A 13,009-nucleotide genomic window follows, 5' to 3' on the forward strand; every position below is an offset into this window, starting at 1 on the left:
GAGCGAAGCGGTCGAGCGGTTGCATCGGGTAGAGTGTCAGTGTTTTTGTGTGTCGGTGTGAGCGTGTGGCGATCGATTACCGCGCGCTCTTTTACATAATCACGCGCGCGGGGTTTTGAGTGACCAGGAGCAGGAACCAGGAGCGGGAACCAGGAGCAGGACCAGGACCAGGACCAAACCGATCCCAACAGAGCGAACGTGGCGTCCAACGAGGCCAACACCAGCGCCGCGGGCAGTGGCCCGGAGTCCGCCGCCCTGTTCTCGAAATTGCGTAGCTTCTCCATTGGCAGCGGGCCCAACTCGCCGCAGCGCGTCGTCTCCAATCTCCGCGGATTCCTCACCCATCGCCTCAGCAACATCACACCGAGCGACACAGGTGAGTTCCTCAGATCCCTACGCTGTTGGATGAAGTGCTTGCATAACGTGGCGCCTCCGTGAAGGCATATAATTAAAATTAAACAACATCTAGCCCGCAAACACTAGAGCACAGGGCCCCTGGCAAGTGGTTCGTCCTCGTCCTCAAAGGCCTCCCGCTCTCATCAGCGTTGTCCTTTGGCACACAAGTGTATCTCTATATATACACCTCGTTTTTATATGAGAGTGCATATACAGGGGCATGGTGTTTCGGTTCGTGAGCTCGACACTTGCCACATTTCACAGGGTAGACACATTTTATTTATGGCCCCAAAAAAAAAAGAAAACCAAACCAAACTCGTAGGTTCGTAGGTTCTTTTCACTCAATGGGCCTCTTCGCTCGAACGGGGAACGGAATGGAATGGAACAGTTACCGTTCGACCGCCTACCTACCGCCCGAGTTCAAAAACTGAGCGCTTCTTATGTAATTCACTGGTGATTATTATGGAGAAAACGTTGGTAGTTGTATTATATTGTATTGTATTAATTTTCGAGAAATTCAAGTTTGTTCTATCGTAACTTTTTCAAAAGAGAGGTACTGTTTAGAGGTGCACCTTAATTTCAAAAATTTTATTATTCAATAATCATAACTTATATAACAGCAATGAATGATAAATTTCTTCGACTTGTGCTTCCTTGGCAATAGAAAAAACTAAATTAATATAGATAAAAAGCTTTAACTTAGAGTTCTTAGTATGTTTTCATTCTTGTAACCGATAATATTTGTTACATTTTCTGTAGCTTTGTCGTGAAACAAAAAGGAAGAATTTCTTTACCATTTTTTCACGGATATACAATTTTTTTTATAATCTTAGGTTTGGGTATAAAAATAAATGTTAGCTTTATCAATACAACCATTTTAAGCCTTACATTTTCCATGATTTAATTTTCTTTATGTCGACTTTCCGAAGCCAACGAATATTTTTAAAAGCCATCTACAACAATATTTGCAATGTTTTTAGTTCTAAAGAAATATCCATGGGCAATGAATGGCCAGAATGCCAACATCCATCGCCGTTTTAGGACTTTTCTGTGGCCATCAATTGACAATCAATTAGCCAAGAACCCCAAACAAATGCCTTTATTAGATTGCGTCGACTAATCAAATTTGTGTCTGTCGTCCCATTAAATCATTACAAGCCTCGTCTTGGGTTGGGATGGATTGTGGAGGTGGTGGCTGAGATGGAGATGTAGATGGTCTAGTCGTGGTCTAGCTGGAGTTCATAAAAGCAGCGACCAACATACTAGCAGGGCGAAAAGAAGATGCCACCACGCCGAACCCAGAGCCACCTGCCAGGGGAAAGCAATTTTCTCTGGTGCTGCGGCTGCTGCATAATGAAGGCAATAAATACAAATTTCACACACAAACACAAACAAGAGGACGCCGTCGTCATTAGATTGTTTGCCTTGTAGACGCGTTTGTAACGCTGATGTGTTCATAGCGGTTTCATGTCAAAACAAAAGGGGGCGCACCATCACCAACCCACCATCCCACCACCATTGTAACCACCGAGGAACGAGGAACTACAGACCCACGCCCCCATTCCCCTGATTTTTTAGACCCATCTACCGCAGCCTGGGGGTTGGAAAGGCCAGAAACAAAGGCAGGCCGGAAGGTAGCTCGTAATAAGCCAAACGAGAAACAAGTAACGCATTTGTCTTGATGCTGTCTGATAAGAAACGCACCCGGACATCTCGAGGGTTGCCCACATTGAGTCATAAGGATCGGAATCAGAGGGGGAAACTGCGACAGGGGACTGGAGAAAGGAGAAAGGGAACAGGGAGCAGGGAGCAGGGTCCAGAATCCACACCAAGTAGCGACATCAAAAGTCGTAAACCGGTCGCTGATGGTGTTGTTGATTGCTCCGCATTTGCCAAGCTACAAATGGTTACATTTTAGGCCCTGGGATCGATGCTGGAAATTAGCAATTTGCTAGGACAGACAGGCTATCGTTGCTATTAATCAAAACTGCACAGAAAGAAAAACTAAGCAAGTATTGTAGCTCTTAGTTTCTTAAAGACCTCGACCTCATTAACTTTAGACTCTTATTTTTATTACAACCTGGAAAACTTGTAGGCAATATTGCTATATCATCTAAAGCGTTATATAATAACGACATTAAATTTTACCAATTTTCAACCTTTGTACTAATCGAATATCAGTAAAACACTCGAAAGTGAAAAAGCTGCAAAGCACATACAAGTATATAAAAATATATAAAGCTCTAAATGTCTTTTGTATTGAGTATACTATGCTTGGTTATAAAAACTCTTTTAAGAATCGAAATAAATTTCGTTGTACCCATATGCCAAGCAGAATTTTATGTTTAAAAGTTTGCTAGCTACACTTAAAATTTTAAAGTAGTTCCACATTAACAAAGATTGACTTATAAAAAACGATTAGTTTAGTTTATATCCTCCTGAGACTAACTATGGTCGGGTTTTTGGAGAAGTATCAAGATCCCAATCAGTTTTATGGCTCCCCGTTTTATTAAATGTTTTGACTGCTAGAAGTTACAGCCATTATTTGTTTGCTGTGCACAAGACCACATGAAACATGAACTGCTGAATGGGAGGCATAAAGGTAAATTACTTTTCCTCCGAAAAAAGGCAAGTCCGAGTAATTTATGTGCAAATCAATTTGTAATCCAACGCTCACAGTTGACCAAAAAGGGATGTTCCATGGAAACTGCACATGTGTGCGAAAACAGGGATATTAGACACGCACACCCACTCAAATGGAGTAAGAGGAGACCATTTGGTGCCCCCACTCCCCCCCAGGGACCACGCCCATTTAATGTTTTGATTTATAGGCAGCCCCGCACTAAAGGGGCCGCTCATACGCCCCGTGGTACCATCCAAAATGGCGCCTCATCTCGCTTCTTTATTTCCATTTCGGGCAGCAGTTTCCAACTGGAGGACGGATCCTCGGGCTAAGTGGCTGCTGGGTCCACTGGGAGTTGATAAAAGCACATCAGCTAAACAACAATAAGAGCAATAAAAACAAGAGCAACCAGCTAAGAGGGTTGTAAACAAGTTTGGGTTTAAAGGGAAAAAGGATCCTTTGACATTTTCCCGAGCCCAAAACTTTGGCAATTAAAAAAATGGTTACAACGACCAGCTAGCTAAGCTGGCTAAAACTAAAACCCGGTAAAATCGATTCAGCCCAAGACAGCGGACAAGACAATTAAACTTGAAACAGAAATGTCACTTGGCAGTCGGAAGAGGGTTAAGGTAACGCTGGCAACGGCCAAGTTGGCCAAGTTAATCGATCAAGAGGTGGCCAAGGTGGGGCTCATTAGCTGGCCACAGTTCATTAGAGGCAATTGCTGGGGAATATGGTATTTGCCTCAGCGAGCACATCGAATTACAGACTGGGTTTCTAAACTTCCGAACCCCACACTGTTGAACTGCTGACCCCTCGCACCCCCAGAAACAAACTTCAACCCTTCAGGCCACTTGAACAAAGCAGCTTACAACACTTGCGGGGAGTTTTACAAGCCCCTGTTTCATTTTATTTCTCTCAGTGGGGTGGTATCTGAATCTATATTGTGGTACCGAAAACACTTGTGAGGATTTTCCGCTGCCTTTTGTCAAGTGCCTGCGTGCGAAATGCGGCTTACCATAAATATTATGATATATTTTATTTGCTGTTTATTTAAGACTGCACCCTGAACCCATCCTTATATATTGGCAGAAAAGAAAGAAATATATTCGAGATTATTAATTTTAATGGTATTGCTACGTTGCCAGGGCAATGGCGAAGCGCCAAAGCTCACGGTTCTGTTGCCATCTCATTGCAAATGCAAACAGCCCCCCACGATATTGTATTTTTTATGTCTTACCCTTGAGGGGAGGCAGAATGAAATTGTATTTTACGCTGATTACCTCGTCAGACAGACGCAGGCACACCCAGATGTCCACGCCCCCGCCGAGCTGGGGCTAAAAAAGCGAATGTAATTTCATTCCCCTTTCTCGGAAAAGCAAATATCCTTTGCTGTTTTTGAAAAACGACAGTAGCAGGCTGCGGATGTTCCCAGGGTTACGGCGGGTGGCAAAAGTCGGCGATCATCCTGCCTTGGGAGCAGGGTCTTCGGCTTTAAGCCTCCTCACCTTCAATTGCTGCCCCAGAATCCCAGCTCGTTCTTTGTTGTCTGACAGATGATTAAATTCTGTTTTTTGCCTAGATGACATGGCCATCAAGCATCTTAAAGCCTCGTGAATATTTCAGGCCAGGACAGGCAGCACCTGGAAGCCCCACAGGTAGCGCATTATTGATGAGACCCGAAGTAGAACTACATTATGCTTCCTCTGGCCGAACCCAAGGAAAACACATGGGCTGTCATAATTTACTGCGGTGGAAGCTGCATAAAATATGAACGCTTGGTCTGCTAATTGAGCCAGTCGGAAGTCGGCACTCGACCCCAAAAAACATGAAAAGCAAACTCCCCACCAGGAGGTTGAACAAAGGGCCAGGCCAAACGAAACTGAAACTCAAAGATAAAGCATAACCAAAACCAAACCGAATTTTGTGTAAATGTTTATGCATTGCCTGGGAAATCCGTCAGCTGTCCACGGAGCTTTGCCAGACAGGGCGGAAAAATCAATAAAATTATAAAAGCGTAAATACAAATTGCTGGCTCATTTATAGGCATATATGCACAGGGCATAAGTAGGTGTGTCCTCCCATTCCCTGGGGTATCTTAAATAGGCAAAGTCAGTCAAGTAGATAAAACTTCTTTGAAAACATGCTCAAATATTTATATAATTGCCGAAAAGTTTTCGATCTCTTGTCATTGGCAGAAGAATGTGTTTTGTTCAACTTGGTTAAGTTTCCTACAGTTGATTGAGTTTTCTAACTGTCAATTCCACGCTTTCCCAAACTATTAGCAACATTTCATTTCACGTCTGTATTATTCAAGATTTTTGAAGTCCAGTAATACAAAACTTACAACGAGTTGCCCTTGAATTTTAAACCTCTTGTTTTATTATCTCTAATCAGAAAAATCAAGGAAAAATGTTATATCAGATTGTTAATGCCATGATAATATCTAAGTTATAAGCCGATTTAAAAAGCACAAGTATTATTTAACTTTGATTTATATTTATTTTATAAACATTTTTTAGAAGGCTTACCTTAAATATACATCTTAAATACATCTTAAAATAAACATGTAAAACCCCAATTGACTTTAATGTTGATGGTACGTTGATTAAAACGTTTTAGCATTTATTAAAAATCTGTATTTAAAATATATATGTGTAATTTATTTTCTTAACATTTAAGACCCAAAACGTTAACCACTTTAAGGTTACTTTCCCTAAGTTGTGTTTTAATATTTCTTTAATATTCGTCAGATACATTGAATGGTCTGTCTAGTGGGGACCTTGTTGTAATCAACATGTAGGCACACGTTTCTGCACTTGACTTGAGCAGCTGCAGGCGGGCGACCCAGGAGCAACCCCTGGTGCTGATAAAAGCCCACCAACCACCACCCCCAGGGTCAAGTGCGGCCACCCACCTGACCCACCGGCCCTGGTTTTCCTCCGGTTTCTTGTTGTTAGGGGAATGTACTCATGCATGGAGAAAACTCAAAAATTAAAGTCGCTGGATGGAAAAATAAAAGCAAAGCCCCCACTCAGTCGCAAAACATAATTGACTCATGGGCAGCCCGGGGGCTGTTACCATCTATGTATATATACAAATATATACATACCTATATGAAAGTGGGTGGGTGATCAGGACGGTGCCCAAGGTTGTCGGGGAGGTTTGGGGAAGATACACGGACGTGGTCATGAAAATTTAATGATAAAACGAAATGTTTTTGTTACGTCTCGTATATACCAAAGCTTCATAAGGGGCGGCTCTGAATTTGGTTGGATGGGGATGGTATAGTAGCGAAAAGTGGGGCAGGGGTCATATTTATACCCTGCACACGTCGCATTTTCATGTTTACTCAAATGGGGGTGGCTGGTAGCAGAGCGCTACAAGGTAGATAAATGTTGAAATTAGATCAGCATTGATAGCTGGCACAGCAGTGATGTTGGCTTAATTGAAGTTTTTTAACACCACGAATATCTAATAAACAGCCAGGTGAAGGAATGGTAACGGGCGATACAAAAAATACTACAAAAATATTTTGAAAACTTAAAAGGCCTTAAAGTATTTTTTATGAAAATAAGTTTTCATCAAACTAAAGTTTTCAAAATTTCCAACCATATAAACAACTGTATTTGGAGCATAGAGTTTCCTCTATAACTTTACGATATAAGATGAAGAGATTGATTTAAAAATCCAATCGTATTTGGCAGCGAAAACAATAAAAAACCAAATTATATATTAAAAGAGAAGATTGTATTTTTAAAATATCTTAAAAATATCAAATCAGCACTTGAACTCTCTTCATTCAATTTCAAGTCCTTTTCCATTGCGTGTAAGTTAAGTGGAAAAGCAATAATTATAATTACTGCTTCGATGAGTGCAACCGTGTGGCTCTAAGGACACTTTGCTTCGTTTCACTTGCCTAACAGGGGGAACGACCCAACAGAAACCCCACACCTTTAGCCTAAAACCCACAAATCCAATTAAAATAATTGCTACACCCTTATAATCACCCTGGACCCACAAATACTCAATGACATAATTGTTGATGTACACGTACTTTTTCGGTATTTGTTTTATGATTGAAATGTGTGTCCCTCGAAGAGGAAAACTTAAAAAGAAAAGAGATATCCTTAATCCTATGTTATCGAAACAATGCCAATGCCACGAACTAATCATAATACAATACAATATTTCTGTTCACCAGCAGGCAGCCTTTTGCAACACAGAAACAACATTTCAATCATAAAATAAACCCAACTAATCCTAGTTAAGTGTGAGAGAGAGTGAGAGAATGGGAAAGAAAGATCATAAAATAATAATAAAAAAAAAATAAAGAAATTTAATCGCTTTAGCGAGACAATCAAGCATAAAAAATAAAGAAAAGACTAACGAAATCTTGTTTCTGTGTCGTTAAAGGTTGTTCACTGGCATGCATACACCTCCAACAACTACAACAACCACACCAAAACATGTAAAACCACACAGCAACAACATCAAAGGCAGCGGCAAACAACAAGAAAAACACCACAGTTAACCACAAGCAACGATAAACCACCTCGAAAGGAGCAAAGAAAGCGGAAACGGAAGCGGCCATATTTGTATTTCCGGCAGTAAAAACATGACAGCCCCTCAGATCGGCGCATAAAAAGCTTTAAGGCAACAGAGAAGAGTACAAAAGAAAGGAAAAATAGAGAGAGAGAAATCCAGGAGAAACTGGTCCAGAACTTTGTACACCTCAGCGATTATCAAGTTAATCAACCAAAATGGCCTCATTCCAAATACCTGTTATCAACCTCGAAGTGCGCGAGGTCAAGGAGATCGTGTGGGAGAAGATCCAGGAGCCGGTGAACCAGCGTCGTTTGATCCTGGTGATCGTATCGATAGCCCTGCTGCTGGACAACATGCTGTATATGGTGATAGTGCCCATTATACCCGACTATCTAAGGGAGATTGGCAGCTTCGACGATGGGCCCACGCCGCCACCTTTGAGGGATAACATTACAGGGAAGATCATACCCATGCATCATGATCACCACGGTCAGGACTCGGCCACGGGCATTCTGTTCGCCTCCAAAGCCATTGTACAGCTGATGGTGAATCCCTTCTCGGGCGGCCTCATCGATAAGATCGGCTACGACTTACCCATGATGATTGGCCTGACCATCATGTTCTTCTCCACGGCCGTCTTTGCCTGCGGCAGCAGCTACAGCGTCCTGTTCTTTGCCCGGTCTCTCCAGGGAGCTGGTTCCGCCTTCGCGGACACCGCCGGATTGGCCATGATAGCCGATCGGTTCACGGAGGAGAACGAGCGATCCCAGGCTTTGGGCATTGCGCTGGCCTTCATCAGCTTTGGCTGCCTGGTGGCGCCACCTTTCGGCGGTGCCCTCTACCAGTTTGCCGGCAAGGAGGTGCCCTTCCTGATCCTGGCACTGGTCTGCCTGCTGGATGGCCTGATGCTGCTCCTGGTGATGAAGCCCATCAAGGAAGCCTTTAAGCAGAGCAAGGAGGTGCAGGACCAGGTGATACCCATCTGGCGCCTGCTCATGGATCCCTACATTGCCGTCTGTGCTGGCGCACTGACCATGTCCAATGTGGCGCTGGCCTTCCTGGAGCCCACCATCTCGCTGTGGATGGAGGACAATATGACCACGGAAAACTGGAAGATTGGCATGGTGTGGTTGCCCGCCTTCTTTCCGCACGTGCTGGGCGTGGTCATCACGGTGAAGATGGCCCGGAAGTATCCACAGCACCAGTGGCTAATGGCCGCCGGAGGATTGGCCCTGGAGGGCTTATCCTGCTTTGTCATACCCTTCTGCAGTGGCTACAAGATGCTTATGCTGCCCATCTGTGTGATCTGCTTTGGAATCGCCCTGATCGACACGGCTCTACTGCCCACACTGGGTTATCTGGTGGATGTGCGTTACGTATCGGTTTATGGCAGTATTTATGCCATAGCTGATATATCCTATTCGATTGCCTATGCCGTGGGCCCCATTATCGCTGGAGGAGTGGTGGAAGCCATTGGATTCACGGCCCTCAACTTCTTGATAGCCTTCTCCAACCTGGCCTATGTGCCCGTGCTGCGAAAGCTCCGGAACATTTACGATTTCAAGCCCTTCGAGAACGAGGCCAACATCCTGATGCAGGACCCGCCCAACAAGGAGTACCAGACCTACGTGATGCACGACCAGAAGCCCGTGGAGGGCGGTGTCAAGAATCATCTGGAGTACGGGCAGCAGTATCAGCAGGAGCAGGAGACCAATCTGGATGAACAGCAGTACGAGTACCAGCAGCAGCAGGGATACCAACAGGCTGGGGGCTATCAGCAGGACCAGGGCTACCAGCCCGGTTACCAGGAGCAGGGCGGCAGCTACGCCCCCCAGGGACAGCCTCGCGTGGCCAATCCCTTCCAGCAACAGCAGCAGCAACAACAACAGCAGGCCCAGAGCAGAGGTCCTGCCGGTCCGGCGAATCCCTTTAGGCAAGGATTTTAAACTGTTGCCCATGCCCAAAGGCAAAACCGAAACCCTAGTTTTAAACCGTGTTCTTTTCATTTTTTGTTGAACCCTCTCTAAACTCGACACAAAACACATATACATATATTTAGCATAGACATATAGGCAAGTGGTACGTACACTATAACGAGCATAACATGCAGATAGTTAATACAGCAGCTAGTTAATGCACCGCACCAAGTTTTGTATCATACACGAATGTTGAAGCAACTACGATCAGTGATGGGATAGGCAGGATTTGGGTTTAGCTGGGTGTTTAAAAATAAATAATTTTAAGATGAATGATTACATATTTCAAATTTCCTGATATCAAAAAAAAGTAAGGACAAAGAATAAAATATCAAAACAGTTTGTAAACCTTTTGTTAGTACAATATCAGGTCCAAATCATTCTATAAAACCGATTATTTAGGCTAGCAACTTTTAAAAAAGTCCAAAACATCTTGCGAAAACATTCAAAAATTTGAGACAAAAGGTGGATTAATAGAGGATTCCTCATCCCAAGTAAACCCAAAACCTACCATCGCCTACAAAGCTACCATCGCTGGAACTACGCATATGCATCAGCATATAGCAGCTATATAGAGCGGTCCGATCGGATCGCCTATGCCCTATACTCAGTACTCATGCAGCCGTTTTCGTGTCTATCAGTCAGTGAAGCTAGAGAAACCAAAGCCTAGGCATAGTTAGTCGATAAGGGGAGGACTTCCTTTGGACTCCCGCCCTATCAAATATACACACATACAAATATGTATCAGATATTATATACACGCATATATAAATATATCTATATACAAGCTAGCTGTAAGCGGCACAGCTGGCCAGAGGACCATTTTCGACCAAGTACCGCCGTTCCACAGGCAATGGCATCCATATCGCAGACATATCACAAGTTGCACAAATCGAAACCCTCCCCCGCCCGCTGAACCAGAGGAACTCTTTCGGTTGTCATTGTGGCGGACTTGGGACGAGAGTGGATTCCCGGCCAGCCAGGCTATATGATTTCCGGTTAGAAGAACTTTTAGTTTCAACGTTTCTTAACATAAGACACAACCAAGGTAACGATACATATCAGAGTCTCGATGGCTCGCCTGTTAAAATTACCAAAAGTGATATTACTTATTGCTACTAGTCTATACATATATCGGTAATCATATCATATCGGTAACATACACACCTACTTTTAGGCCGTACATGAAGTGTACATACATAGGTTATACAACCAATGGAAACGGAAATCAATTTGAGATTCAAATTCAAGTTTCATATTTACCTACCAATCAATTATTATTTGCTTGTTGACTCTATGAGCACACGGGCTGTTCCGATCAGGGGACTGCCGCCATAGTAGATCTTCGATAGCATAGCATAAATGTGTGTACCTTGTCTATAAGATAAAGATAAACCTAAAAAAAACATATGAACATATTGATTAACGATTAATACCATACGGTATTTTTGATTTATTTCGACTGCACGACTTTTTAGGGCTGTTTATTGCCCCTATATTATACACCTTTTAGCTGGAGCTTAGGATCCACTACATGAATAAGTAAATGTATCTTTTATATACAGTTCAGCATGCTTATATTGGATGTCAGAATGATTATGTACATTTTTCGAATGTGTTTAGTCGGCAATTACAGTTAGTTACGAGTATATCACAGACTTTCTATATCCGTGAACATATCAGTAAAACGGCCATTTCGAAACTGCTGTCAATGCGGACCCAGTATAAATATGTATGAGTATCTTATGAATTACGAAAGCAATTGGTTATACGCTATATACACTATACATTAACAGAAATGCACTGATTTTAATGAAGTTACAAATTACGTTCATAGTATTTTAAAAACCACTCGTTTTAATATGCGTTTCCATTAAATTTGTTTTAATAGATAAAATAGAAAATTGTTGTCTGTTCTTATGGATTGTTTGCATTACATTTGATATGTTCGTTGATACTTTAACCTTTTTAATTATTTTCCTAGTTTTATAAACACTTACATATACTTAAAATATATACATAGCTCTACAAATTTACAAAACTGTAGAAATACTCTTAACTATAATATGAATTAAACTCATGAAAAAATCTCCCATCAAAAGTATCAATTAAAACGAAGGACAGGTAGTGGTGAAGAATAAAGTGTTAAAGCATACTACATATTTATATATGAAAAGCGAAGAAAAAGAATACCAGAACAATTAATGTAGTCAATAACGTACATATATTTATTATGTAACATATTATAAATAGAATGTTTATTTAAGTAGGTAACAATAGAGTTTTAATTACAAGTAACCAAACATAAATATAATAAAACCCCGAAATAAGCAATATTTACTTAAGTTTCATTTGATACAATCATCTAAAAACCAGCCCTAAAGTCATGTACAGTTTGGAAACATCATCAAAATTACCTTCCTGTATTCCTTAACATAACTTTAAAATCTTCACTGAAATATGATTAATCTTTACATGACTTTCAAGGCTGGATGTAGATAGATGTCAAAAAAGTAAGACAGTTTCAGGCATTCAAGATTTCAATAGATTTGAACAGTTTTAACCAAAGTTTGGTAGAGCGCAACATGTATATGAATCTTCCAGTTTTGGTTTACAAAAAAATATATATATATACACATAAGTAATAACCATCACATAATGTAGTCAAAGGACGGGGTTCCAGAAGGTCAATAGAAAGTAGCCTGAAGGATGTGGTAGCAGTGCCGGCAATGTGTAATAACTTACTAAACAAATAAGAGCAAATGGAACGCATAAACTAAATGTGTTACGAGCATATAAATATAAACAATATAAGAAACGATGTATGATAAAATATATATAAATATACATTTAAAAAATGAATTATAAAACACGATAGCAGTTAATTGAATGGTTATACTCTGCGTATTACAAGTGTTGAATGTTCAATAGCATTATATGAATTATGAATTATACGCAATACCGTGCGCTATGGATAATTAATGAACAAATTAATTTTTAATATCGAATATTTACTAAATGATATAGGGATTTTACCTTGGCAACAAAACCAGTAGCACAGAAAAATAATTTGATATTTTTTCATATGAGAAATGCCTCTCCGACAGTTTCTATGTGTTGTGCGTGTGAAGAACGTTTTAGAAAATATAATTGTATACCCTAGACAAAATAAAATGAGTTTGTAAGTGAAGCCCACAAAGTTAATGCCACCACAGTTCAGTTTTGTATTGTATATAAGGCATATTGTTAGTTTCGAATGTCTTTTTTGGTAATTTGACTCTTGAAAGTCAAGGTCGGAGCGTTTCAAGTACATACTAATATAGTTCGGAGCTAAATTATTACGAAAGTCTTTGCAATTTGTTTCGGCTAATGTTATAGACGTTTGTGTTACATATTTAACAATAATTATTACGATAAACAGTGGAAATTATTATAACAGATAAGTAAGCAAATGCAAAACCAGAAG

The 13,009-nt window shown here is 41.2% G+C and overlaps 2 protein-coding genes across 2 annotated transcripts in view; both read left to right on the plus strand.

The window, feature by feature from the left end:
• LOC119560229 (choline O-acetyltransferase) overlaps nucleotides 1-13,009 on the plus strand; it is a 28,460-nt gene that overhangs the window by 411 nt on the left and 15,040 nt on the right. The window contains exon 2 of the mRNA XM_037873591.1: nucleotides 125-376. Coding sequence (XP_037729519.1) covers nucleotides 125-376 — 252 coding nt within the window. The remainder of the gene's footprint in view (nucleotides 1-124; nucleotides 377-13,009) is intronic.
• On the plus strand, nucleotides 240-9,797 carry LOC119560397 (vesicular acetylcholine transporter). Its single transcript, XM_037873826.1, has 2 exons — nucleotides 240-376; nucleotides 7,436-9,797. Exon 2 carries the CDS (start codon nucleotides 7,783-7,785, stop codon nucleotides 9,511-9,513), a length of 1,731 nt encoding a protein of 576 aa, XP_037729754.1. The 5' UTR covers nucleotides 240-376; nucleotides 7,436-7,782; the 3' UTR covers nucleotides 9,514-9,797.

Source organism: Drosophila subpulchrella, unplaced genomic scaffold (genome assembly GCF_014743375.2).
Source record: "Drosophila subpulchrella strain 33 F10 #4 breed RU33 unplaced genomic scaffold, RU_Dsub_v1.1 Primary Assembly Seq354, whole genome shotgun sequence".
Classification (NCBI taxonomy): domain Eukaryota; kingdom Metazoa; phylum Arthropoda; class Insecta; order Diptera; family Drosophilidae; genus Drosophila; species Drosophila subpulchrella.